At 47.5% G+C, this 27,316-nt stretch overlaps 1 protein-coding gene across 1 annotated transcript in view; it reads left to right on the top strand.

Annotated features, from left to right (window-relative positions):
* The first annotated feature begins 779 nt into the window (after positions 1-779).
* GASK1B (golgi associated kinase 1B) overlaps positions 780-27,316 on the top strand; it is a 323,049-nt gene continuing 296,512 nt past the window's right edge. Inside the window, exon 1 of the mRNA XM_069631333.1 lies at positions 780-1,850. Within this exon, the coding sequence (XP_069487434.1) occupies positions 884-1,850 (967 nt within the window). The 5' untranslated portion in view covers positions 780-883. The remainder of the gene's footprint in view (positions 1,851-27,316) is intronic.

The following is a 27,316-nucleotide window of genomic DNA, read 5'->3' as shown; positions in this document are numbered from 1 at the left end:
GTGGGATATGTAAGGAAGGACACGCGCAATAGAGCCGAGTCCGAAGCAATGACTGTCTAAGAGTTGGATCATGCAAAGCGCGTTCAAAGGCTAGCATGTTATAAATGAGTTTCGGTATGACGTAATACACCTACACACACGCGGGCCGTAATCAACGTGGATGTATAGTGCTATTTGCATTACAGCGAAGATTGTCGCTATAATGAATACATAATGGCCCACCTAAGCAATTCACTTTCTGTCAAGTTACCTGACCTGGTCATCTGTTTACGGAGGCCCGTTTCCATTACGTTTATATCCATCGCCTACCAGGATTTACATGTATTTGTGGGGGGGGGGGGGGGGCAGGGGTGAAGCACGGGGCAGGGACACTAAACATATGTTCTTCCCTCGCAAGTGGGCGCCTTTTGCAGCGCTATTAGATGTTTGCTTCTGCGGACTTGGCATTGGCGCGCTTCATTTGCTGTTTGCTCGCGACCCGCATTATACGTGCTAAGAATGGCCCATTCCCGCACTGGACTGCGGCCCTGAAAGGAAGCGCAGGCCTTTTCCGTCTGGGACAGTGCTTGGTTAACTGTGTTTACACAGTTGCCTCCATTCATAGAGTGAAACAAATCACCCCCCACCCCCCCTCGCCCCCGCCCCCTGCCCGCCGCTGCTGCTGATACGGGGCTTTGCAGCTCGCTACAGCTGAGTGTCAGCATTAGCATAGGGCGCATTTGCGTTCCCAGCCTGGCTGGGGAGCCCTTTTGCACAGAAGATTTGCGCGGGGGGGGGCGGGGGAGGGGTAACACGCGTATCCTGGCGTCCTGGAAAGCATGCCTCACAGCAGCTGGAGGCTGGAGGCGCGCTCGTCCTCTCAGGATGCAGAGGCACAGAAGCCATGACATTAGCGCAGCCGGGCAAGTGCGTGAACTGGCTGCTGGCCTCGCTCCTTTCCTGGCCCCTGAGGGCATGGAGTGGCCGGCGGCCGAAGACCCGCAGGAACCTGCTGATTGGCACGGCGTGCGCGGTGTACGTCTTCTTCATCGTCGCCCAGGTGGGACATGTGCTGCCCCAGCACGGCGAGCGCCAGGGAGTTTATTCCAGGAAAGCCAAGGAAGGCGCAGCGCAGCAGTACCCGGGCGCCCCTCTAGACAGCACCTTTCAGATAGACGCAGAGGGCGCCGACGTGGGCGGCATCAGCAGCGCCCCCACCACGCTGAAGCCCAACGTGGTGTACATAACCCTCAGGTCCAAGCGTAGCAAACCTGCCCACATCAGGGGCACGGTGAAACCCAAGAAGAGAAAGAAGCAGGTGTCGCCCCTCCAGCATGCCAACCCCCCAAGCCCTCTCCAGGACCTCGACCCGCAGACGGGGGCGCACCGTGCGCAGGAGGGCGAGCGGCAGCAGCGGGCGGAGGAAGCGGCCAAGCGTGAAACCTGGAAACCCGGGGCCGAAACGGCCGCCCTGCTTCTGGGCAGCGTGAAGCTGACGGGCCGGTGGCAGTCTCAGGACCGCGGCAGCAACATCCGAATGTACAGCGAGCGCGCACCTGCCTGGCTCAGCGCAGATGACATCCGAGCCATGCGCTTTCTGGCGGACAGCCGCGTGGCCCAGATCCGGCAGGTGCATTATCCGCACGGCCCGGAGCTGCTGTTTGAGAGCGACCAGGCGCCGCCCAAGACACTCCCTTCTCCGGGGCGAGCGGAAAGCGCCACGGCGGACCCTGCCACCCCCTGCCAGGGCTACTGCGGGCTCATTAAAAGCCCGCTGGACACCAGCGAGGTGTTTGCTTTCCACCTGGATCGGATTCTGGGCCTGAACAGGACCCCGCCATGTGTAAGCAGAACTTTCGAGTTTCTCCAAGGTAAGAGCATACCGCGAGGTTGTGTGCCCCCGTAGCCCCGTGGCACCTGCATCGTTTGGTACAATTCCCATTCCATTGAAGTATTGTAGGTCCAATGGAAAGTGTACACTGTCACCGCGAGCTAGCTCGGCGCGTTGAGCGCTCGCTGCTGGCATCTGCGTGTGTTCTGCAGGTTTGCAGGCTCCAATGTGGCAAAGCCAACTCAGCCTTTCATCCTTCCGAGGTGGGAACAAGAGTACCAACTTAGGTTGGGTGATGGATGTATATGTACATGTTTTCTGTAAAGCATTTTGTCGAAAGCACTATGTGAGTAACACATCATTATCACCTCACAACAGAAATACTACACGTAATGCTGACATGCTACGACGCTTCTACGGGAAATGAAATGCGTACTTTTCTATTGTAATGCATTTCCTATATACATGTGTTTGTAGCGATGATGACAGACTTAATACATTTCGCGCTTGTAGTGCAGTCTCCGGGCACTACGCTACATGATTTCACGTGGACCCAGTGCGAGAAGTGACAAAAGTGTGCAGAGAGAGAGAGAGTGTGTAAAACTAGCCAACAATTGTTGAGGGTCGTCATGAAAAGTGGTGGTTTCGTTTTTCTCTGGATCTCATGTGCTTTCTGTCACGTGATGGTCACTGCTAGGTCCGACCCACAGCGTGTCCACCTCTACACGAGGCGTAGGACCAGTTCTTGGAAAGGACCTGCAGCCCGATCTGGCAAATTCTTTGCCACATATTTTTCTTTCAATTTGAGGCAAGCCGCAAACACAACTGTCTCGTTAGTGGGATCATCCTTACCCAAGACCACGAATGAGCAATTCGTGCACCCATCCCACCACCGAGAGGAGCGTTTAGAACTGCTGTTCACAGTGCAGCTCCAACACCTGCATTGACTTTTCAAGTAGTTTTCGGAAGTGCGTGACAACCTTCCTAATACCCCCTTCTCTAGCGCGCACGCATGAAAGGTCTTGCTGGAAGCCTTTCAGTGCTGTGCAGCCTGGTATCAGCCGGGGAATACCTTCCGTTGAGAAACGTGTGTTGCAACATGGGTTCTCGGATCATTTCCTGTGCGTCATTACAGTTCAGTCCACGATGGGACTCAACAGGTCCCATCTCTGTCACCCATCTATGTGAGCCTTTTAGTCAAACCCATTGGGGGCCGGATTCATGGAACTTTTAGTGCCAACTTTGCATTCCCAACAGACACCCAGATTCACCGTGCGGTGCCAAGGGTATTTTTCCAGTGCAAAGTCATTTTTGCAGCACAAAGTCACTTGCACCGCGCTAAAAATCCCATGAATTGGCTCTTCGGTCTCTTGGTTTTCCCTTCTACTCCTAAGCAGATAATTCATAGCTCTGTTCCATTTGGGATGGATATAGGTGCCCCCCACATGTCTTTGCAGGAGTATTTGTGGGCTCAGACATGACATCTGAAGAAAAGGTGCCCCAGCCAAATGAATGGGGACATATGGTGTGCCATGAAAGTTGGGGGGGACAAACACCCCCGCCCCCCCCCCCCTAAAATGACGCCCATGCTGGCTGGGCGCTCAGTCTCTAAAGTTGAACAGTGGCAAGAAGGTGGCAATGGAAATCGGTCGCTGAGGCAATCGGAGGAATTTCTCTTTTTGGGGGCCTGTGTTGTTGGGTGTGTGGATAAGCTTCGCGCAGCGGCCCAGGTGAATGTGGCAATCTGCTCTTGTATCTATTAGCTTTAACTCTGCAGGTACATCCTTCATCACATGTCACCAACCCACACGTGCCAAAACAATCTGTGTTACTGTCTCGACATACCAACTCAAAATCCCCCTCAATAAATGCCATTTTTGCTGAAGTTTTTAACACATCAATGTCCTCAAATGGACCCATTGTTTGCATACATTCGGATTAGAAACGTGTGGGATGCCTTTCGGGTGCCACCGTTTCTATGGTGATGAGCGCCTTTTTACGTCGGTTTGACGAGGAGACATCTTCTGGAGCTGACGACGGAAAAACCAGCTCAAAATGGAGGAGGCAGCAGGGTAACCCCTGCGGGGTCATGCCGCCAGGACCTGGGACCCTCCCCTGGGGGTCAAAAGGCGAGGGGCGGAACGGCGCCAAAGGCTTAATAGCCCAAAAGCCCGCGAAGGGCTGATCAAAGGAAAAGGGGCGGGGCCATCAGGATTTAAGCAGGCGGGACCGGGGTGCCAGGCATCTCGCTCCTGCACTGGGACCCGGTCGCCGCCTCGCAGGTGGAAGAAATTTCGGTGATTGCATTGGAGTGTCCTTCGTTCGTGTTGCTGCCTGGGTCGCGTTCCAGAGACGGAAGAAGGGTTCCAGCCAGAGAAGAAGGGCTCCGGCGCTCGTGGGTTCCAAGCAGCAGCATGTTGCAGCCAGGAGGGTGCGTCGGGTAAGGAGCAGGGTAATGCTGGAGGTTAAAAGCGGGACTGGGCGCAGGGGTGCCGGTCGCGGCGGAGAGCAAGGTGCGTGCGGTGGTGGCTTGGGGCGTATCTGGGCGTCTTACAAAGTTTCAGTATCGTACGAGTTTTTGCCGGCAGCGGCGTTCAAGGGCATGCAGCAGTGAATGCGGCCGCCTGGCCGTTGGCTGCCGTTCAACAGCGAGTGGCATATTGGTCGTATTTACGAACCATGAATTGAGGGCAGTGAGGGGCTGTCTGGCGGCGAGAGGCATAGTGCAGCTAAACCGGTGTAGTGTAAGTAGCAATAGGAAGGGGCACCGTACAGCATAAGGGTAATAACGTGACAAAATCTCAGCATAGAGGCCAATCGTGGAATGGGCGGCCGTGCTCCACACGCGGCAGACAGACACACAGGATTGCAATATTGGGGGTCGATGGCAGTGCAGGGCATGAGGGAAGCACATTGCATGGGACACGTGCCAGGTTCGGGGGGGACGTGAACCTTTTCGCGGGTGTTCCAGTGTTTGGGGAAGGCCGTCACGCTGGATGGCTGCAGGGACAACTTGCTCACATTGGGAGCAAGGCGTTACGGAATAACACATGTCCGATCCCCGGGGCCGCGCTGAGAAACCTCTGGGTAGTGAGCAGGTTATACATATTATATCGTAACTACTGAGAATAACTTTGAAACAAGGCTTGGGTGCCCCCGTTCTGCTCAATCAGGGGAGACGCCAGCTGCGGGGCCGGAGCAGCCGAGTCCACCTTCATTAATGTACGCAGGTTTTTCTGTGGCTAACTAGAATGACATTAAACGCGACCGTTCCCAGTAGGGTAAAAGCTGACACTTGTGTTACATACGATAACATGAAAGTACTGCATGCAGGACGAATGGTCTCTCATGCAGCGATGGTGTACCACTGTTCCAGGAAGTATAAAGGGGGAACGGGGGAAACACAATGCAGGCGTACACATAGCATTCTACTGCGGCGGGCCAGCGCAAAACCAAACGCCAGCAATTATAATGACCCCAAAGCGCTTGTTCTGAACGCAAGATTGAAGTGGGGATTGGCAGGGTGCAGGGGTATGCGCGGAAATGCCCCAATCCGGCACGTAATATTGGGCACTAACAGTGCAACCAGGGCAAATGAATATAGGCCTCTAGGAGGTACACAACTGAGGGCCGATTTTGTAGTATAAGGGCAACAAGCCAAGGGGAACGGAGTAAATACAGACAGGCCAAATAAATAAAGGAAAGAGCGTTAAGAATAGAGTTTTGAATTAGTTGAGCCCCCCTTTTTTATAAAGGCAATCTAACATCACTGCAGAGCAAATGCAGGGAGTAGAGACGGCAAGTCTGCAGACACCGCCCGCCGGAATTTTACTGGAATAATGGAAATAACTACCATGTTAGGTTCCTAGGAATACGTTGGTGGAAGAGGCACAATTTTTGCAAATACACCAAATTTTGAATGACGAATGGGTTTCAGGATTTCTATAGATTTACAATACAGCTGATCGAACAAGTCGCACGGGTATAGGAATAGCAATTTATCTGTCAAAGTAAGGGACATGGCTGATTCGTTGCTAAGAGCCTAGTGCATGAATAACTAGTTACCAGTTTAAAGGGTTGCAGCCACAGCTAAGAATGCAGCAGGGAGGAATAATCAAGGAGCCTGGAGTCGGGGTAACTACACTAGAGCAGGGACAGTGGAAATAGCCGCTTTGGATAAAGGCAACGTGGGGTGAGGCAGACATGCAGCACTCAGAGTGCGGTGAGGGACTAGCTATGCAACACTCAGCCAGACTGCAATCAAAGCAGTCGGGTTATCAGTGGCAAGGCAACCTACACGGAAGGAAGTTCTACCGAACAGGAAGGGTGGTTTTCATTTGAGTTGTACCATTGATTGCTCGGGGTTTGCCACGTGTTCGTTGTAAATGTTTTGGAAGGATGAGCAGGAATGGAGGTTTGTCCTTTGAGTACTTACAGTCTGTGACTTTGGCGTTTGTTACATATCTGGCCAGTTTCTGTTGGGGCGTCAGCAATGGCGCGCAACGCCGAATAATGCGTTTGCAAAGCCCGGGGGCAGTTTGGTTAGGCCTCAACAAAGGGGATTATTTGGAGGTATGTTACAGCAGCGCGCTAGCAGAAGGGGAATGTGAAGTGGTTTGGCCACGGCCCGGGGAAGAGAAGATAGGGGAAACGGACTGGGGAAGGTAATTTTTCGGTTTGCTAAGGGTTGTGCGGTGGTAGGCTGCAGTTTCCTTGGTCAGGAAGCTCGACTTGACAGCTAGGCATACGAAACCAGGCGCCAAATTAATTATCATGCAGGGTACAGGGTGGTACAAATGGCAGGCTCCCCCAGATAACTTTCATATGAATATTATGCATGTTTTGACAATGGCGTCAGTACTCCGGTTAAGAGTGAGGGCATTGGGCATATAAGGGGTGGCGCAGGGGCGGCCGGGTGGCCTTTTGGGACGAGGCCGTTGCAATTTAAAATGTGTGCACTATGTTAACAAGGGAGTGGACACATGGCTCCAAATTAACGATCTGTGCAGGGGACAGGTGGTTCAAATTACAGCGCGCCACAGAGAAGGTTCTAAAGGAGAGATAGGCACGGTTGCAATCGGTGGTAGTGCACCTGGTACGGGTGAGGGAAGGGTGCCTGGTGGGAAAGGCCGATACAATAAGCACACTGGATCCCCATAGGGGGAGATGCCTAACGTTACAGTTGTGGAGCAGCTTCAATGGTTGGGTCCGGGAGATAGTGCAAGGAAAGCAGCCCCCACGGTTATGCACGGGTCAAGTCCACCTTAGTTGGCCGCCACGGTACGCAGGGCTTTCTGGAAACAGGCGGGGAGCTGCAACAAACCGACATGGCAGTCTGGTGGCATACATATAATGGGAATAGCCACCAAGCGGTGGCATGCGATTTCTCCAAAAACCTTGCTGGGGGGCGGTCTGTTGTCTTGGGGGCTCACAGCCAGCTAATGCCTTGGGGTATGTTGATTGGAGCAATCGGCATATATGGACGCATTTAGAGTCATTGCATGTGACGTTTCCACAGTGAGCTGGGACTTCATGTCTCCGAGTGCACTCTACCTAGACGCCAGAAGGTGGGCCAAGGGGGGCTGACGGGAAGCAAGGACAAGTCAGATGGGGGGGGTCGGAAACAGCACCCCATCAGCCTAGTATCAGCGGCTGGGAGGCAGGCTGCGGGGTCTATGGCAGGAGAGCTTTGGCCGGCTGAAGGAATGGAAAGGTCCCATCCGCAGATGATTAGAAGGGGGAAATGGGCCGGACATGACAAGGGAAGGGGGGACCTCCCATTTAAAGTATCGGTTGACTATATCAAGATCAAAGCTCAAGCAACCCGTTAAGGAGTAAGGGTCAGGGGAATTGGGCCAACATGATAAGGAATATGGAAAGGTTGATCCTTCCTTTAAAGGAAAGGAAGGGATAAGAGTAAGCGAAGGAGCAATGGAGGCAAAGTGGTTTTGGAAAATCAAGCAAAAGGAATGCAGCTCAACCTCGCCCGCCAGGAATGGCGTTCGCCCAGCAGGGTAACTCTTGCAACTTGCAAGGGCAGGCAGAGCAAGGTTAAATTGGTTGGGGAGTGTTTTGCTGAATAAAAGTGGTGAGGAACCTATTACGGGTGTAGTAGGAGGAGCAAGTTGGAAAGGTGGCAGGGGCAGGAGTGTCCCGGAGCAGGCCCACCCTGGTTAAGGCAGAGCAGGACGGAAAGGTGGCAGGGGCAGGGAAGTGTCCCGGAGCGGGCCAGCCCCGGCTAAGATGGAGCAAGGTGGTAGGGGCAGGAGTGTCCCAGAGCAGGACCACCCTGGTTAAGGTGGAGCAAGATGAGAAGGTGGTAGGGGCAGAAGTGTCCCAGAACAGGCCCACCCTGGCTAAGGTGGAGCAAGATGGAAAGGTGGTAGGGGCAGAAGTGTCCCAGAGCAGGCCCGCCCCGGTTAAGGCGGAGCAAGGTGGAAAGGTGGTAGGGGCAGAAGTGTCCCAGAGCTGGCCCACCCTGGTGGAGGTGGAGCGAGATGGAAAGGTGGTAGGGGCAGAAGTGTCCCTGAGCAGGCCTGGCCGGAAGACATCAACAAATTGGGGAGATGGTCTCCAGGATATTACAAACGAGATATCAGGCCTGCAAAAATATAAGTTAACCATGCCGTTCCCTCCTTTTTTTCATTTCATAGCGGCACAAGGAAGGAGGAAACGTACCGTGTAGGTAGTGGGGCACTCATGCAGCTCAAAGGCTAATGCGAGCGGGACTCAGCAGCAGGAGGCGCTGACGGCCAGCGAGTTCAAGAGTGAGGGGCACGTGGTGCCAGGGATGAAGTGGGCTCAGCTAGAGGGGCAACTATGGAAAGTGCTGAGTAGGCGGCAGAAGCTAGAGGTGTTGGTAATACACTTGGGAGGGAACGACCTGACCAGCCGGGGGAGGGGTGTCCGGCTGAGGGACATTACGAGCTCATTGCAGGTAATGCAGCAGAGTTGGGCGAAACTGAAATGGGATGGTCGGAAGGTATTCCCCGGGCGCAGTGGAGGGGGGCAGAGAGCCATGCAGCAGTTAGTTGAGAAGTCAAGGAGGAAGCTGAACGGGGCCGTTGCAAAATTCGGCAGGGGCAGTGGTTTCCATCGGAACAGGCATGGCTTGATTGAGGGGAAAACACCCGAGTACTTCCTAACGTACGGATGAAAACTTGTTCACGAAGAAAAAGGAGCTCTTTTTCTGGGACACCTCTGCCATACTGGAATGGGAGAAGGAGACAGGAAGAAGGGGAGCCACAGTGGGCGAGAACCCACTCAGTGGCGTGGCGGTGTTTGGGCAACCAAGCACAAATGATAGACTCCGGACGAGCCAGAAGGTAACGGAATGGGTCTTCGCTCTTCCGGACCAGCGCCTCTTGGGGGCCTAAACGGCGGGGGCGTCTGGTAGGGACAAATAAGGCTCAGCTTCCCCCAAAAACAAACGGCGCTCTCCCCACCCACGGACACCTGCACGGGCAGGATTGGAACAGGTACAATGGGTCGGGGGAGTTGGGGGCCTACTATACCAAGTATAGGGGGAAGCAAAGGAAATCCGGCAAGCAAGCGCCACACGGACAGAATGAAGTTCACAAATGTGTACAAATAATTCTGTTGTCATGGAAATAAAACTGCGGCCAAGTTTGCCATTTGAAATTCTGTGTCATGCCAATTTGTGGGGATAAGGATTAATGTATTGGGGTGCATGCGCAAAGAATAATTGGCAGTAAAGGCAAATGGACGGCTGCAGGGGTTATGGAGCTGACGACGGAAAAACCAGCTCAAAATGGAGGAGGCAGCAGGGTAACCCCTGCGGGGTCATGCCGCCAGGACCTGGGACCCTCCCCTGGGGGTCAAAAGGCGAGGGGCGGAACGGCGCCAAAGGCTTAATAGCCCAAAAGCCCGCGAAGGGCTGATCAAAGGAAAAGGGGCGGGGCCATCAGGATTTAAGCAGGCGGGACCGGGGTGCCAGGCATCTCGCTCCTGCACTGGGACCCGGTCGCCGCCTCGCAGGTGGAAGAAATTTCGTTTCCACCCACCCACCCACGAAATACGAGCAAGGAGCAGGAGACCTGGGGCGTTGCTGTCGCAGGACACCCAGGCCAGGATATGACAAGTTGGCGGTGTTTGGGCAACCAAGCACAAATGATAGACTCCGGACGAGCCAGAAGGTAACGGAATGGGTCTTCGCTCTTCCGGACCAGCGCCTCTTGGGGGCCTAAACGGCGGGGGCGTCTGGTAGGGACAAATAAGGCTCAGCTTCCCCCAAAAACAAACGGCGCTCTCCCCACCCACGGACACCTGCACGGGCAGGATTGGAACAGGTACAATGGGTCGGGGGAGTTGGGGGCCTACTATACCAAGTATAGGGGGAAGCAAAGGAAATCCGGCAAGCAAGCGCCACACGGACAGAATGAAGTTCACAAATGTGTACAAATAATTCTGTTGTCATGGAAATAAAACTGCGGCCAAGTTTGCCATTTGAAATTCTGTGTCATGCCAATTTGTGGGGATAAGGATTAATGTATTGGGGTGCATGCGCAAAGAATAATTGGCAGTAAAGGCAAATGGACGGCTGCAGGGGTTATTCGGTGAGCAGCTTTTGGAGAAAGGATAACCCATATGGCCGAGGTGACGCTGTGCGGACTTTGACACAGTGCAGAAGCCGAGTGCTGATGGCTAACACACACACAGAACATCCTGTGTATCTATGTTCGACAGAGCGTTATGATACATTTGAATTATACATTTGTAGGTATATGCCTACCGGCATGGCCCGTTCCATGACGATGGGCTTTCATGATGCCTGGTTTACGCGATGACGTCATTATGAGAACGCCGGTTTAAAAGACGACATGTCACATGATCAAACCTGGCACTGTCTTTGTTTAAGAAATGGCTCAGATATTGAGTGCAGATGTTTTGTAGGAGCTCTATTTTGGGCTGTCGGTACGAGTTAGAATCCTTAAAAGCACGAGGGACTACAGTTGGTTTATGATTTTGCTTGCCAGAATATTGAATATCTGTCATTACAGATTGCCATGGAATGGCTGTATTCGCAGTGACATGGAGTGCATAGCAAACTCTATGGGCCTCATTACGAGGTGGGCGGTAAGGGGTTAACGGCGCCAGTAATGGTGCTGGCGCCGTTAACCCCTTACCGCCCTATTACGAGTCTGCTCACGGACCCGCAAAGGGCGCCTGGTAAAACCAGGTTCCCTTAGCGGGTCCCGACAGCAGACCAGGGAGCTAACAACGGCCCGTTAGTAACGGGCCCGTTGTTAGCTCCCTCCCCATTCCCATTAAGCCCTATGGGGGCTCAAATGGGGATGTACCGCGTCCGGGTTCCTCGAATGAGGAATTACCGGGTCCTCCAAGGTTGGAATGGCCCGGTAAGTCCTCATTTGAGGAACCCAGACCCGGTATGCAGTAAGGAGGCAACCATGCCACAAATTGCGGCATGGTTACTTCCAACCTCGGAATGAGGCCCTATGAGTTTGTAGGTAATCACCTGGAAGTACATGTGTTGGATTCAGTTGATTTGACATGAGAACACGATTAAGCGCGATGTTCAATTGGGCTTTTATGTTTTGGACCACGTTCAAGTTAAGTGATGCCCGCATTGAGGGGAAGCTGGGATGCGTGTTCGTAGAGATATGTGCAACGAGCATGAATGACATCAGCAAATGTATTTTTTCAGGTTTAATACAACCAATGGAAATGTTTCATTTGGCGATTGGGCTCACCACTGGATACTGACCTCCAATGGATGAGATAGAGGTATGTCATTCTTCTGCCTGTGTGGTTTCTGGCTTGAGCTGTAGCAGTGTTGGTTTCTAAAATAATCTGTAATCGTTTTTTTCAGCTCTTATTGAATAGCTTGGGTCCCGAGGAAGTCTTTTTATTTTAGGGATTTATTCACTGGATAGCGAAACTAGCATGGGAAGGTCGTGCATGACCACAACAGATGACAACCACAACAGACGATAATGGATTGTCAATGTGTCTTCTTGCCTTATTCACAGGCTTTTTTGTTGTGTCAACAGCTGGTCTATGTTGATAGTCTCCATTGAAGGCTTCAGCACTTTGTGCATTTTCCTCATGGATATGTGTTGATAGTTAGGGATTGTATGAGAGTGGGCATATACGCATGCCTTTTTATGCATATTTAATGTAATATGGCTTCATGAATTAATACGTTTTTTTCAATTTGATTCTTCATTATTTACTATATAACTTATGTTGATAAATGGATAACATTTTTCTAATTTCTGCGAGTTTAGGCTAGCTTCCTACTGGGAGAAGTCATATTAATTATGTAATAACAAATGTGAGTGTTTGATATAGATTTTATGATTGATTCTCATGTGACACCGCCTTGTATGTTCCTTTACTAGACTTATTAGGCCCAGGTGTCAGTGAGGTACAGGGTATCCCCACCGTTGGTTAGGCAAAGCACTGCATGAAGCTGCACCCACAATATATGCCAACATTCGCCTTGTATTTCACTTTCATGTTGTTTTACCTGCAATCTACCCCAGCATCGCCTATGTAAATAACTTCCCTGATGATACACTCACAATTTATGCCACATTAGATGGTTGATCACTTCACAAAACTCCCCAGAATATATAATATAAATTGCTTTAATGATGTCACAATCACAGTACATGCCAGTGCTGCCAATTTATTTCACAGTCAACATGCTGGTTGGGCTCACTTTTCAGTGCCAGAGACCTTGGGAGATAGGGATATGGCTGCCCACCTTGGACACTTCCTCCCCGTGCCCCCTGCCAACTGCAGGGCTTGTGTGTTAGTTGTCATTAAAGTAAAACAAAATAATGTGCCCAGGAAACTGTTGAGTGGTGCTCACCTCCCTGGTGCTGCACCACTGGCTGGAGCCCATAGGTTACCATTGCTTTGCTAGGCAACCAAGTAGTGTGTACTCCACTTCTTAGTCCGTTCCGGCTCCATGGTAGTGAATATGAATCCTGCTATCCAGATCCCAGACACAAAAAGAAGGCTGTTATGCACGTGTGTGTTTTGAATGTTATGCAATATGTGTGTGTATGCATTTGTATGTGTCCAAAAGTTTGAATGAGTGTGCATGCATGTAACTGTATGATTTTGTGATTGTGAGTGAGTGTGAGTGCCATTGTGACAGGTGCATGTGTTTGATGTCAGAGGGAAGCACCATCATATTAACAGTGATATACATGTGACAATATTAGCATGTATTGTAGTTACAACATCATTAAAATACATTCAATTCTGATGTATGGCATATATTCTGGGCAGATTCATGACATTGATTTGCCCTAATAATGGTGGTATGAATTCATGGTCCAGCATTATGAAAGTGATTCACAGAAGAAAATGCTGGCATATTCCTTTGGTGCAGTATTATGATTGTGATTTGGAGAGCAAATCGTGGCATATATTGTAGATTCAGCATCATGAAAGTGATTTGCAAGGGCAATGCTGCCATATAGGTACAGCTTTATAAAAGCGTTTTAACCTGCCAATGCAGGCAGATATTGTGTCTCGGGCATACTGACACAAATGTAATATATACCCTGTCAAGCAGCATTATGAACATGTTGCAAAATGTTCTTGCAACCTTTGTGGCCTGCATCTATTGGAGTTTTGCATGTCCTATTTGTGAGAACTGTATGAACATTGTATGTTTTTAAGCATATTTCTTTTGTAAAAAAGTTTGGAAAATGGACCATTTTGACTCGTTGTTTCAAAAATGTTCTTATGGGGGAAACCCCTCCCCAGAACGACCTTGCATTATTTTGTGCTGCCTTGCTACATCCAGCCCCCCTTGCTAATTTATAGAAGATGTGCCTTAAACAAAAAAATGTCATCTGCCACCACTGACCTTGAATTAATTACAACTAACTGTACCCGGCATATGGAAGGGCAATTTAGTGTTCGCTCTCTCTCTCTCTTTCTCTCTCCCTCTCTCTTTCTGTCTCATTCTCACTCTGTCTCCTTCTATGTGGACAAGAGTCACATTGTCAAGTGTGTGTTTGCTAGAGACACACCAGGAATGTGCTGTTGTTGATGCTGTGTGACCAGAGATGGTGATTCTCATGCTCTATTACAAGACGTCTCGGGCATACTAACACAAATGTAATATTTTTTTTTAATTTTATTTTGTATTGAATATAGTTGAATAAACAACTTTTTCAATATATAGACAATATTCATTTACAAATACAAACGAAATTCAGCATTTACTTTAACAAGAAACATTACATTAATAATGTAATACATTGTACAAATAGTCCAAATAAGTAAAAACATATAATATAATATCTAAAACAATTAGGACTTAATTGTAATAATTTTAGGTAATAAGAAACAGTTTGAAAGCAATTTAAAAAAAGGTTTAAAAAAGAACATAAAATAAAATTTGAAAGAAAAAAGAAAGGAGAAAGGGCCTAACATATTAGGAACTTAACTAAACCAATATGTTCTTAGTTGGAAAACATAAAACAAGCCATAATTCTCATAGAACCATTGTGACATTAGTATATAGTATGAGAATCATCCTCATTTAGCATGAGATTCTTTTACCACTTGCTAATAGGCCCTTCACAAATTTACTTTGCCAATGCTTAAATGCAGCTGCAATTATGATGGTCGTCATATTTATATCTCTAAGTCACGGTCGACACATCCTTAAGTTTTGACATAATAACTTCCAAAAAATTGTGAGTGGCAATACGAAGACTCATTGAGTTGGTGGACAAAAGTAACGACCAACGGGTTTCAGGAGTTAGTTCACCAAGATAGGATAAATGAGGTGCAAAAAATTTCATTCTAAGTTCACAATTTTTATTAACCGGCAACAGCTTTCTTCTAGCCAGAACATCCCTAGTTGGAAAGAGGTTAAATCGCAGCCGTAAAATAGTTGACCTTAGTTGCACAGAGGGTGATTGTTTTAAATATGGAGCTAGAGTTCCACGGGTTTTATGTTCAAAGATTAGCATTTCAAAATCTTTGTATGACAGACATTTCGTTCTTGTTTCACTCCAGTCAAATCTGAACAATTTTTCTTTTGCTTTGTTTGGTTGGTCGATGAGCATTTCTAAAGACAAATCAATTTTAGCCAAGATGTTAAATATCTGAGCCATCCACGCTTTTGCAAATTGATGATCCGATGTTAACACATAGAGGGATAAAGAAGCCAGTATAGTGTCAGATTTATCACAAATAAGACATTTCCGAAACAAGGCACATAGGGCCTCATCACGACTTCGGCGGTAACCCTTAAATCCGGCGGTAGCGCTATTACCGCCGGATTTAAGGGTCCGCCAAAGCAGGACTTCAGCGGATTTCTCCCCAGCTCTGAGCTGGGGGGAAATCTGCAGAAAATTCGTGCTATTACCGCCGGCTGGAAATCCGCCGGCGGTATTAGCGCGAAATTTCCCCATTGAGCCCAATGGGCTCAATGGGGAATGGGGATTGACATTACCGCCAAACTCATGATCCGGATCATGAGTTTGGCGGTTAATGTCAATCCCCATTCCCCATTGAGCCCATCAATGGGGAAATTTCGCGCTATTACCGCCGGCTGGAAATCCGCCGGCGGTATTAGCGCGAAATTTCCCCATTGAGCCCAATGGGCTCAATGGGGAATGGGGATTGACATTACCGCCAAACTCATGATCCGGATCATGAGTTTGGCGGTTAATGTCAATCCCCATTCCCCATTGAGCCCATCAATGGGGAAATTTTGCGCTATTACCGCCGGCTGGAAATCCGCCGGCGGTATTAGCGCAAAATTTCCCCATTGAGCCCAATGGGCTCAATGGGGAATGGGGATTGACATTACCGCCAAACTCATGATCCGGCGCTATTAGCGCCAGGGAGTTCGGCGGTAGGGCTAATACCGCCCGCGCTAATAGCATTACCGTTACCGCCAAGTCGTGATGAGGCCCATAGTCTCCAGTGGTATTCAGCACTCAAGGATGTTAAACCTAGTTCAAATCTTAGCCAAGGACCTGGGACACATTGAGGAAGTTGTAGTACAGCTCGCCAGTATTTTGCCTCCATTTTATGTAAGCTATCTGAACAGCCAATTTTTTTTATTTCAAGGCCATATAGTATAGTTGGAACTACTTTCTGTTTCCAGTATGTTATGGCCCGGCTGATCGTGAATTTTCTGAATTTGTGCAAAATGATTTTGGTCTGAGAAATGGCAGATTTGATCTTGTGGTCCAACGTGATTGAGTGCGAATCCACAGGTGAGGAACCATCAAATAAAATTCCCAAGTATAGATATGTTGGAACAACTTCAACAATTCTATTATCTATTCTCCACTCAAAGGGTCTTTTTTTTTGTGGACCTAGGGGCATAGACGACCACTTGCATCTTATTTAAATTAATTAACAGCTCATTCAATGTTAAATATTCATAGAGAGCAGACAATAATTTTTGAAGGCCTATGGGTGTCTTAGAAACCAACATTAAATCATCGGCATACCACAAGGCTTTGATAGGTGAGGCACTCATTTTTGGTGAATCTGAATTCACATCAGAAAAAATGTGTTTGACGTCTTGGATGAAGAAGTTAAAAATGGCAGAAGCCAGCATGCAGCCTTGTTTCAACCCCCCGGAAAGTTGGAATTGCCCTTGACAAAAGGCCTGAGACAGTCAGACGAATTTTGATTGATGTCGAAGAATGCAAGGCATATATAATGTCACATAAAGTTTTAGGGCAATTAGCCAGATGTCATTTATTCATCAGTCTGGTTCTGGATACAGAGTCGAAGGCTGTGTGGAGGTCAACAAATGCAAAGTACATTGGCTGTTTAGAGGACTGCGCTTGGGCTTTTAAGGCATTAAGAGTTATTAGGTTGACTGACGTACCCAGACCAGCTACAAAGCCCGTTTGGCAGGGGTCTCGCTGTTGGTGGATCTCCGTCCAACGAGAGAAATCCCGTAAGACAAGGCGAGCAAAGATCTTCCCGGGAGCATCGAGCAGGGCAATAGGTCTATAGCTCGCCGGGGATTCCCTGTCGTCCTTTTTAAAGATTGGAACAAGTAGAGATGTTTGCTATGTGGTTGGAATTTTTTTGCAACAGATGATCTGATGGCATATGTTGTTCAAAATCAACGCCCATTGCAAGGGGTTCTGCTTGAACATGAAATTACTTAGCCCATCTGGCCCTGCAGCACGTGAGGAAGATGACTTTTTGATTAAACCCTCAACTATACTGGGTGAGCACTCCCAAGTCCCAATGATTCGGTGTAATAGAAATGTAGTTTAAATTTGTATACATCGGATCAGAGTACAATTTCAAAAAGTGCTCAAGCCACTGAACTTCAGTGACTCCGCACAGTTGAAGGTTCAATTGAGTTGGAGACACCGCACTGTTGAGTAAGGACCATATTTGACCTGAATTTTTGTTATTTGCAGCCACCAGAAAGGCTTCGCCATCCTGCTGATATAAAGTAGCCCTTCTAGATCGACACCAGTTTCTATACTGACATTTAATTTTCTGTCGATTCACTTGTCGATCAACCATGGGCATTTTTCGTATAACTCTTATAGCTTTTCTATAAGTACGTTTGGCCTGTTGCATAATTTGGTCATAATGATGTTTATGTGCAGTAGTATTATTTGGTCTATCAACAAGTATTGAGCCAAAGCTTGGAAGGATATCTGCATAGAAGTCCTTTTTAGAAATAAGCAATCCTTGAGTGGCAAGCTCAAGGTCACGTAAAGATGCAGGAGTCCATTTGAAACGTGTTCGCGCAGTATTGACAGTCAAAATATGTTTTGACCATCGTTGTGTTGATATTGTGGAGTCGTAAAGACCTTCCCATTCAAAAGTTATCATATGGTGATCACTGATGGTTTGCGTTATGACTTTCAGTTGAGTGGCCTTATGAAAGAGACTATCAGATACAAAAACATAGTCAATAATTGACTGGGACTTTCCTCTTTCCCATGTCGCATTAGCCGGAATGTCACCTGAGATGGCACCATTGGCCATGTGTAAGTTGTGGTCTTTCACAAAATTTAGCCATTTTCTAGTGTCACGCTTCTGACTGGATGTTTTTGGGCTAATGCAGTTGAGATTTATATCCCCAACCATGAGTATACCACCAACAGAATTATCACAAGCTATTAGTTCCAACATTGCGGTCAAATCTTTATAAAAGGTGTTCTCAGTCAGACCCATAGGATTTCGATATACATTTATTAAAGCCAAAGATTGTACAGAGCTTGTGATTTTGACTAATTGGATAAAGTTGTTGGGAGAGGCCCATTGGGTAATCCTTAATCCTTTACTCATTTTAACCGCCACCAGAAGGCCAGACGTTGGTCTCCCTTTAGAGGCCGTTGAAGCTGGGAGCAGAATGACATCATGATCATCCCATATAGGGGTAGTCACCAACCAAGTTTCCTGCAAGGCCACAATATCATATTTATTAATGTTAGATGGATCTGACCATTGCAAGTGAGAGTTACCTCTCGTGTTCCATGAAGCTAAACTATGTTTTACCTGGGATTGCTCGGTTAATGGTTATGCTTGGAGGTTACTGGAAGTGGGTATAATGGGAATTTGTGCTGGGCCACAATAAGAGCAGAGACATCCAGAGGGATTTTGTGGAACAAGTGGAGTGGGCACAGTTGGTTCAAACTCTTTGGCTTCTTCAATTAAACGCTCCGGTTCTTGGGCAATAAGGAAGCCCATGTTAAAGAGTACCATTTTGTCTTTCCAGATTGAATTCAGAGCAAGCCCACATTTGATCCAGAGTCGCACAATTGCGAGGTTTTGATCGCACACAAATTCGACCTGATCAATATCACTTGAAGCAATGTCCTGGAGATTGCTTACATCCCCAAAGATGTTTAGGATGCTGGCCCTGCATAGATCGTACTGTTCATGGGGCGCATCTCTGCATTTTAAGATTAAGGAATGACAATTTGCAAAAGTATTGCCACATGTCCGCTTACGTTTTTGTACACCTTGTTTTCTAGCAGTGGGGATGGAAGCAATATCCTCATTTCTCTTAGAGGGGCCAAACTCAGATACAAAGCTTACTTTTTTTTTCCAACCATCCAACTGTTCATTAGATGAGTTTTGCATGACACTCATAAGGTTAGAATTAGTGTGCATTGAATGTGCGTGAGTTTGCGGATTCAAATTGGACCCATTTACGAAATTGACAGGGGGACATAAGGCAACACGTTCATTCATGTATGCCTCTACTGCCATCTTAATAGAGGCCATCTGTTCTTGTAAATCAAACTGTCTGGCAGAAAGCCTCCCCATTAGACACTCTGTAATAGATTGGCTCTGTTTGGGATTCAGGGCAAGATTCACCGGAATCTGTGAAGGCTGAGAGGAGGGAGGATTTGATGGCAAATTTCTATTGAGTGGTTCGTCAATTAGACCAATCATTTCTGTCAGAGGAGCATATTCAGTTGGTACATTGGTTAGCGTTGAATGCACAGGAGGCACTGAGCCTACACCATTGGAAACTGAGGATTTGAAAGTGGGGAGTGCTGGAGGTATGTTTGGCACGTCAGACAAGCAAGCTGGTAATAATGTTTGTAAAGCCATCTGACGTTGCGTGTTCATCGCATCCTTCCTTTTGGGTGCAATTTTGGATTTTGCCTTTGTTAAACGAGTACTGCGGACTTTTGCTATTTTTTGCAAGTCAGCAAGTGAAACAAAAGGCTGTCTGGCAAAGGCCGTATTTTTTTTTGTTATTTTCTTTGGGCTGTTGTCAAGATTAATCCAAGAGTCATTAAAGGACAAACAGTCAGGGGCAGGAGATGTTACAGGACGAATAATATTTGCAAAAAAAGGTAAAGCCGAGTTAAGGGCAGCAGGCCCTTCAAACTCTTGTGTCGTAATCATAGGCTGATCAGGACCTACGGCCACGTCAGCCTTGCTAATGGACTTTGAGAGCGACTGAATAGTGTCAGGTAGACTTGCAAATCCTTCAGCCAGCTGTTGTATTTGCAAAGCTTGAGATGTAGATTTCTGGTCAAGCGATTCAAACAATTTGTATAAACTGGTTAGTGTAGTATTCACGGCTGCTAAAGTGATTTCAATTAGAGCCAGATTTTCTATTGGATTTGCAGACGTATTAGTTGGTAAACAGCGTCTAGGTGTTGGTAGCAAAAAAGAGTCATGTACGGAGTTGATGGTTAAGCCCATAATGCTTTGATTTGCTACCCCACACGAAAGGTCTTCATGAGATTTATTTAGTTTTCCATCACTATCATGTAAGGACATATTGGATACATCTGAGAAATCAGGTGAATCAGGCACATGACTAGACACTTCTAAAACTGTTGCTAAGGGACACACGGTTGTCAGAGCATTTCTTACCTCTTGACATACCGACTCAGAGTGAATGTTTGCTAGTAAGGTGGAGTCTGAAACAATAGGCAGACAATTGGTAGGTTCATGAGCTCCAGGCAAACAAAACACAGTGTTTGCTGCATTAGCCTTGGGCGTTATCAATGTGAAAAGAGGCGGCACACTAAGAATTTGATCTGGCATAAATTCTTTGCGTTTGGCACAAAAAGTGCGGATGTCTTTATTCGCAAGTAGTGTTCGAAGAATGGGGGTCAAAATAATGGATTTTTTAGAAATGCGAGCTAGTTTCTTCTGTTTTGGAGTCGTTAGATCAGTAGTGAGTGAAACGCTTGAAGCGTTGCCTGTCTCCGGCATGTTTGTCTTCAAAGTATATGGACAAAAATGCATAAATCAATAATGTCTTCTTTTTGGCGTGCAAGCGTTCAAGTATGGAGCAATTAACTGCAGATAACCCACCAAGTGTTATTGTCTATATGACTGAGTTTTTCTCACACTTTGAGTTTGTAAATTAGCACAAAATTAGCCTCCACTCTCCACTCGCAACGCCGCGGCGAAGCGGCAAAGCGGGACTTAGACCGGGACTTGCTCCGGTGCGCGCGCGCGGTGCGCGCGCTAAAGCAGTTTTATGGAGCTGCCCACAAAATGCAGGCAAAGCAAAGCCTGAAAAAGAAAGTCATAGTAAGTATCGAGTCCAAGTATACTCGTATGCTCGTAGTGTACTGCTGTTCAAAGTCACCTTCTGGTCGCTGTAGTGCCGGTATCCAAAGATCCAAAGTTCAGCAGGCACAAGCGATTCACGGGAGCAACAGCAACAGCAATCAGCATCAGCATGAGCGGCAAAGCGGGACTTAGACCGGGACTTGCGCCGGTGCGCGCCCCCAGTGCGCGCGCGAAAGCAGTTTTATGGAGCCGCCCACAAAATGCAGGCAAAGCAAAGCCTTCTGGTCGCTGTAGTGCTGGTATCCAAAGATCCAAAGTTCAGCAGGCACAAGCGATTCACGGGAGCAACAGCAACAGCTATCAGCATCAGCATGAGCGGCAAAGTAATATATACCCTGTTATTTTTTATGCATACTTAATTAAATTACTGCATATATTTTCCCAGCATTGTAAATAATGATCAACTGCATTTAAAACAGAGTTCATGCTGTGTTTTTATATATAGCAGAACAGAGATCTTTATCCTTTGGCTCACATCATGGCTTGTACTACAACTACCATCCACCTTAGCTAGCATAGTTAATAGTGTTGGGATGTGCTTACGGCATCCCAGACAGTCAAAAAGGTTTAGGCTCAGTGAAACCTATTAGTATGTTCCAATGGGTGAGCAGGTTGAGTTTTGTGTGGCAGCATGTGCATGTGTCACTTTTAGTTAGTTTTGACACATAATAGATACCCACATATAGCAACACAGAAGTAGCAACACATATATTAATGTTGTGGTTGCAGAATTTATATATAGGGCACTGTTACAGGCCCTGTGTTCAGAAGAAGTACTCAAAGTTATATTCAGTGAAGTGCGAGGAGAGAGTTGAAGTAGCTGGAAGATGGAGTTAGAAAGTGGGAGTGGGAGTGAAGTCAGCATGTCGACATGGCAGGAGTGCCGCCATATTGGATTTTAATGCCTAGTGCACAATGAACATAATGAAGGCCCTGATGTTGAGCTGCATCTCTGTTTAGTTTAGTCGAAAGAGAAATCCCTTTTCTGTCTCCCAAGAGAGAGGCCCCCGCGGTGCACAGATAAATGCTAATTGTATTCAGCTGCAGACCCTGAAAGCAGTGGGAATGGAATGTTAGCTGTGGGGAGGGCAGGTAGGGATGCACCCTTTGAACCTTTGAAGGACAAATTCATGAGAATTGGGCATGAGGTTTTGTGTTGCCAATAGGCCAGGCAGAGATTTAGAGCAATACTGCCCTCATCCAAGGAGCGGTCACCCCCATTTAAACTATATGTAGATGCATAACAAAAGCAAATAAATCCCTGAAATTCCGACTCAGGAGCCGTGCCCTGGTCATGTCATTACTAGGCACCTGAGGCTTGAAGGAGATAAGGAGAAAGCTGTGTCTGGATTTTGGATAGTATGAACAGAGGTGATACCAGTACATTTAGTACAAGGTTGGGGGCGCAGCTTGTGTGCGTCTCCATTTCTGGTATAAAGAGAAGGCCTATTGTTGTATCAAAGTACAGTTGGCCTCGCCAGTCTTACTTTTAATGTGTCTGTGCCGGAGGGGTGTACATCACATGACGGTCACAATTTATTAGTATATCAGTGTACCTGTCAGTTATTCATCTACCTAAATTCAATAGTGATGATGTAGTGGGCCACTTAGATAAGGGAATGGGTTTAGATAAGGTGTGGCCAATCGGTCCAGGGAATATAGGGGGTATTAGCATGTTCTATAGGTGGTAGCCAACAAGGTGGTGGGGTGAAATTGTAACCTATGCATGCTAATATGCGTTTTTATGCTATACAAACTTTTACTTCTTGGGGCGTGACAAGCTCCATGCCACTTCGGTTCTACAGGACCGTCTGAGACCTTTTTGAATGTAATGAACCTTGTTTTCCCTTGCAATGCGTTACAGTGGTTCTTTGACCTCTTGGATTATTTTTACTATACGGGTTTTGGGTCACGTCTTTCTTTACAGTAGTGTGGGATCATGGGAATGATAGTCCAAAACATCAGAAGAGCTGCATTTTGCAGACCCCTACTCTAGAAAAATTACAACTTTGGGCAGAACAGTATCTTATCTTTCTTTTCCCTGATAACCCATTGGCCATGAAACATGTAACTATTTACCCCATGATTGACATTTACTGGCCATCTGCCACAACCAATACCCTTTGACATTATAAGGGCCTACCTTTTGCTGGGTATACCCCCAAAAAGGTTCCTTCCTATTTATGTTATTAACCTCATCATGCTAGCTGCGCTTCAGGAGGAGGCCGCCAGCTTCCAGAGTGGAATCCACTCCAGACAAGAAGTGCATCCCACCACCAGCATCGTCGCACGTTGGGTCGCCGACCCCATCACTCTTCCAGCTGATTCCCCAAGATCTTTCCTGATCAGCTGTCTTCCCCTTACTTACCGCCTGGAGCATAGACATTCTGGCCGTAAAAAGGGCCGCCGCCACTTGTTGATGTGTTGCTAGGTAACAATCGAGGCTGCAGCACGAGCCACGGACTGGCTCCAGTTCTGCATTTCCTTACGGCCACACAACCGGAAGGCGTGAGCTGGGGTCATGCAGGAAAAGGCCTGTGGTATAAGGATCTCAGCCTGTCCTTACCTGTCACTGCCTGGAACTGGCCAGGAACCTCTGCCTCATCCAACGTCTGCTAACATCAGCTAGGTGTCTAACGACTAGTGGTCGAGACCAAGAGGCACCTTGTTGAGATGGTTCAAACTGCCCGGCGCGTGTAACGCAGCTATGGCCACTTACAACGCAGTGCACACTGGTGCCCTGATAGACTAACACGCCATACGCAGACTCGGATCTTCTGCCAGCTAACATTCGATGCACCCGATTTCCCCATGAACTGTCCTCATTGAGCAACTTACTCTGACCACCTAGCCATGAATTTACATCCCTATTTGACCTCACTGTAAGTACATATCGGCTGCCTGTATTACGATGTCCTTAAGCTTGTAACTGCCGTAATATGAACATATACATACTATCTGCCTCACTGTCAATATATGCCTTGACTGTCTCGCTGTGAGTATATGTCTAGAGTACAGATGGCCCTAGATATGCTAAAATGATACTAGCACTCCATAGTAATCTACACTAGCCTATATTGTTGATTCCCCTTTTTAGATAAATGTCAGATTTGCCCATCATGCTAACTGCCTTCACTTTTGGACCAGCCTATCATGATATTTTATTTTTGATTTAGCCTGACCTGCTGATTCCCTCCATCCATACTATACGGGACTAGCCTACCTTCTCAATTGTTTTAGTGTATATGCTGAGGTTGACTCCCCTCCACCTACACTATGCGGGACTAGCCTACCTTGCTAAATGTTCTACTGTGTACTTTCTGCTGAGGCAGACCCAATATATGCTCCGTTATCCTCATTATTGTTGATTAGCCCGCTTTGCCTAGGCTTAGAGATCCCCAATTATAACTACAATATCTTATCACAATATGCGCACCACAATTCACAGCTTCCGTGCCGTCAGCACATTATTTATAATTAGCTTCCTAGTGTGCTGTGCATGGCTCCCTCCACCTGGCGTTCAAGCCCCCCTAAACCAGAACAAAATGCTGGCCTACGGTCCTCCTATCATGGGACAAACCAGTTACTCCACTCTATCGAACCCACTCCCAAGTAACCCTTGCACCTTAAGCCACAGGAACTCCAGACTCTGATATAGACTAACCAAACTCTATGAACCCCTCACTAGATCCTTGCCCATGGCAAACAAGAGAACGAACTTCCCTATCAGTAAGAAACCCACTAGTGCCAATTCTATCACTAGCTTGCCCAGCCTTCATGCCATCAGCAAGTATCACACTGCGCACAAACCCAAGAAAGTTGATTTAACCATTAAGAACTCCTCCTCTGCCACAACCACTAACACTGCCCACCCACTCAAAGGAGCACTAATAAACGCTAGGGCCCTGGTCGCTCATGCAACAGACATTTGTGACCTGATACTAGCGGATAACTTGGATTTTCTTGCTATTACCGAGTCATGGTTGCATGAAGCGGCAGGACCTATGCTCTCATTAGCTGTTCCAGACAGCTACACTATACTTAGACAAGATAGAGATAAGGCACGAGGTGCAGGCATCGCCATTATATACAAATCCTGTCTCTCTATGAGACTTGCACCCTCCCAAACCACCCAATCCTGTGAAGTCCTCACAGTTAAACTTCCACTTGTCAACTCCCAGACCCTTACTATTGATGTAATCTACATACCCCCGGCCCACTTGGAACATTTGAGGAGGATATCTACACTTTACTCTTCCCTAATCTCAAAACCACCTCTCTAGGCGACTTTAACATAGGCTTCAATGACCCGCTAGATAAATATGCCACAACCACTGCCAATATCCTCGCCGACCTTGGCATTTCCGAAAAAATCAGCAAACCTACTCATAACAAAGGGAGAACCCTTCATTGGGTGGCTGACTACAACTGCTCTGCCAATATCACCTCTATCGCCCTGCAACCTTGGACAGACCACTTCCTTGTATCCTTTGATCTCTCAACTACTAGACCACTCCCGCTAGTCACACCAACTGCCCCTCCTTGCCTAACAAGGAACAAAAAGAACATCACAGTGGACAAAGTGAACCCCGCCATCCTCCCGACCCTTATCTCGCTTGCTGACAACCTAGATCCAGGTACGCTTGTCGATGAGTACAATAAAATTATGTTAACTTCACTTGACAATATTGCCCCACTCAAACTCAGACCTAGCAAGCCCAAATTTCACCTGAACAAGTGGTTCACCCCACAGTTAAGGGACTTACGACATCCAAAAAGGAGCTGCAAAACCTCCCAGAGATCTCTCCCGTCAGAAGCCAACAGAACCAAATTAACTGAAGTCTCGTCCCAGTACAAAAAGGAAATTTGCCTGGCCAAACGCAACTCCTACAAAGAATGTATCGCTAATGCCAACTCTAGTATGAAGGAACTATTCACCATCCTAAAGAAACTAGAGTCTCCTATCCCTACTCCGGACATCTGTTACAAAAACAAAACTTGGTGCTCAGATATACAACAGTCACTGTCTAACAAAGTAACCACCCTCCAAAACAAAATAGCCTTAAAAAAGCCTCCCACAACTCCATATCTCAACCGATTAACACTCATGACTCCGTTCTGAGGAAACACTATCTAACTCTCCTGCCAGATTCAACTTCACTAAAACATCCATTCTTGAGGTAGAAAAAGCTATCCTCTCACTCAAGCCTTCCAACTGCCAAGGCGAACTCTGCCCAGCCCAGCTAATAAAGGATGCTGCAAGAGATCTTGCCCCTTTTATTTCCAAACTCATCAATGCCCGATTCGCATCTGGTATTATCCCTTCCAACCTGAAACAATATTGGGTGCTCACACTGTTAAAAAAGCAAACCCTTGATCCACTCACTCCTACCAACTACCGTCCCATCACGACAGTACCCTTCCTGCTTAAAATACATGACAAGGTTGCATACACTCAGATCCACAAATATTTAGAACTCCATAAACTCTTAGGAGCGCAACAATCAGGTTTCCACCCCTACACAGAACGGAAACTGCCCTCATTGACTTGAAGACATAGGTCGATGAGCTAAGAGATAAAGGAAAAACAGCTCTCCTCCTACTGCTAGACCTCTCAGCCGCCTTCGACCTCGTGGACCACAAGGTCTTATGCAGCCACTTAGATTTAGCTGCCCAGTTCTCCAAAGAGGCCATAATCTGGATTGAGTCCTTCCTGAGCGACACGATCATGAGGGTCTTCTCCCCCTCAGCAGCGGCTTACCCTATCCCCATCATGTGCGGGGGGCCCCAGGTCTCGTGTGTCTACCCTGCATTATACAATATATTTACTTATCCCCTTTTCGATGATCTGGACCTTCTGGGTATCACCTACACTAATTATGCAGATGATTTGGCCTTGGTGAATAGAGTGTATCTCATCATCCAGGCATGGATGGCGACCCACGGTCTATGGCTGAATGATGACGAGATCGAGCTCATCATTCTGGTCACCCACACAAACCTCAAGAAACTAGGCCAGGACTACTCATCTTTCATAATTGATGGTAACCTCATCAAGGTGGCCAAGGAGGTAAAGACACTTGGCTACTACCTTGACTCCACTCTTTCCTTCGCCAAACAAGTGAACTCATTGGCCTCTGCCACCGCCTACTGTAAGCTCATTAGATCCGGCAAATCCATTCTTTCAGATGACAACTGCATTATCCTGGCCAGAGCCCAATACTCTCGAGGCATGTCTATTGCAACGCCCTCTACATTGGTGCCAACAAATCAATCATCCAGAGGATACAAACCCTCCAAAACAATGCCCTAAGAGCGGCGCTTGGTGTGGCCAGACCTCATATTTCAACGATTGGCTCTCTATCCACATTAAGATCCAGCTTAAAACTGCATTCCTCACTCATAAAGCACTGAACAATGCTGCCCCTAGTTACCTTATGG

Source organism: Ambystoma mexicanum, chromosome 6q, assembly GCF_040938575.1.
Source record: "Ambystoma mexicanum isolate Mex_15411 chromosome 6q, UKY_AmexF1_1, whole genome shotgun sequence".
Taxonomy (NCBI): domain Eukaryota; kingdom Metazoa; phylum Chordata; class Amphibia; order Caudata; family Ambystomatidae; genus Ambystoma; species Ambystoma mexicanum.
The sequence above is the reverse complement of the archived record's forward strand: the minus strand, read 5'-3'. Positions and strand labels throughout refer to the sequence as shown.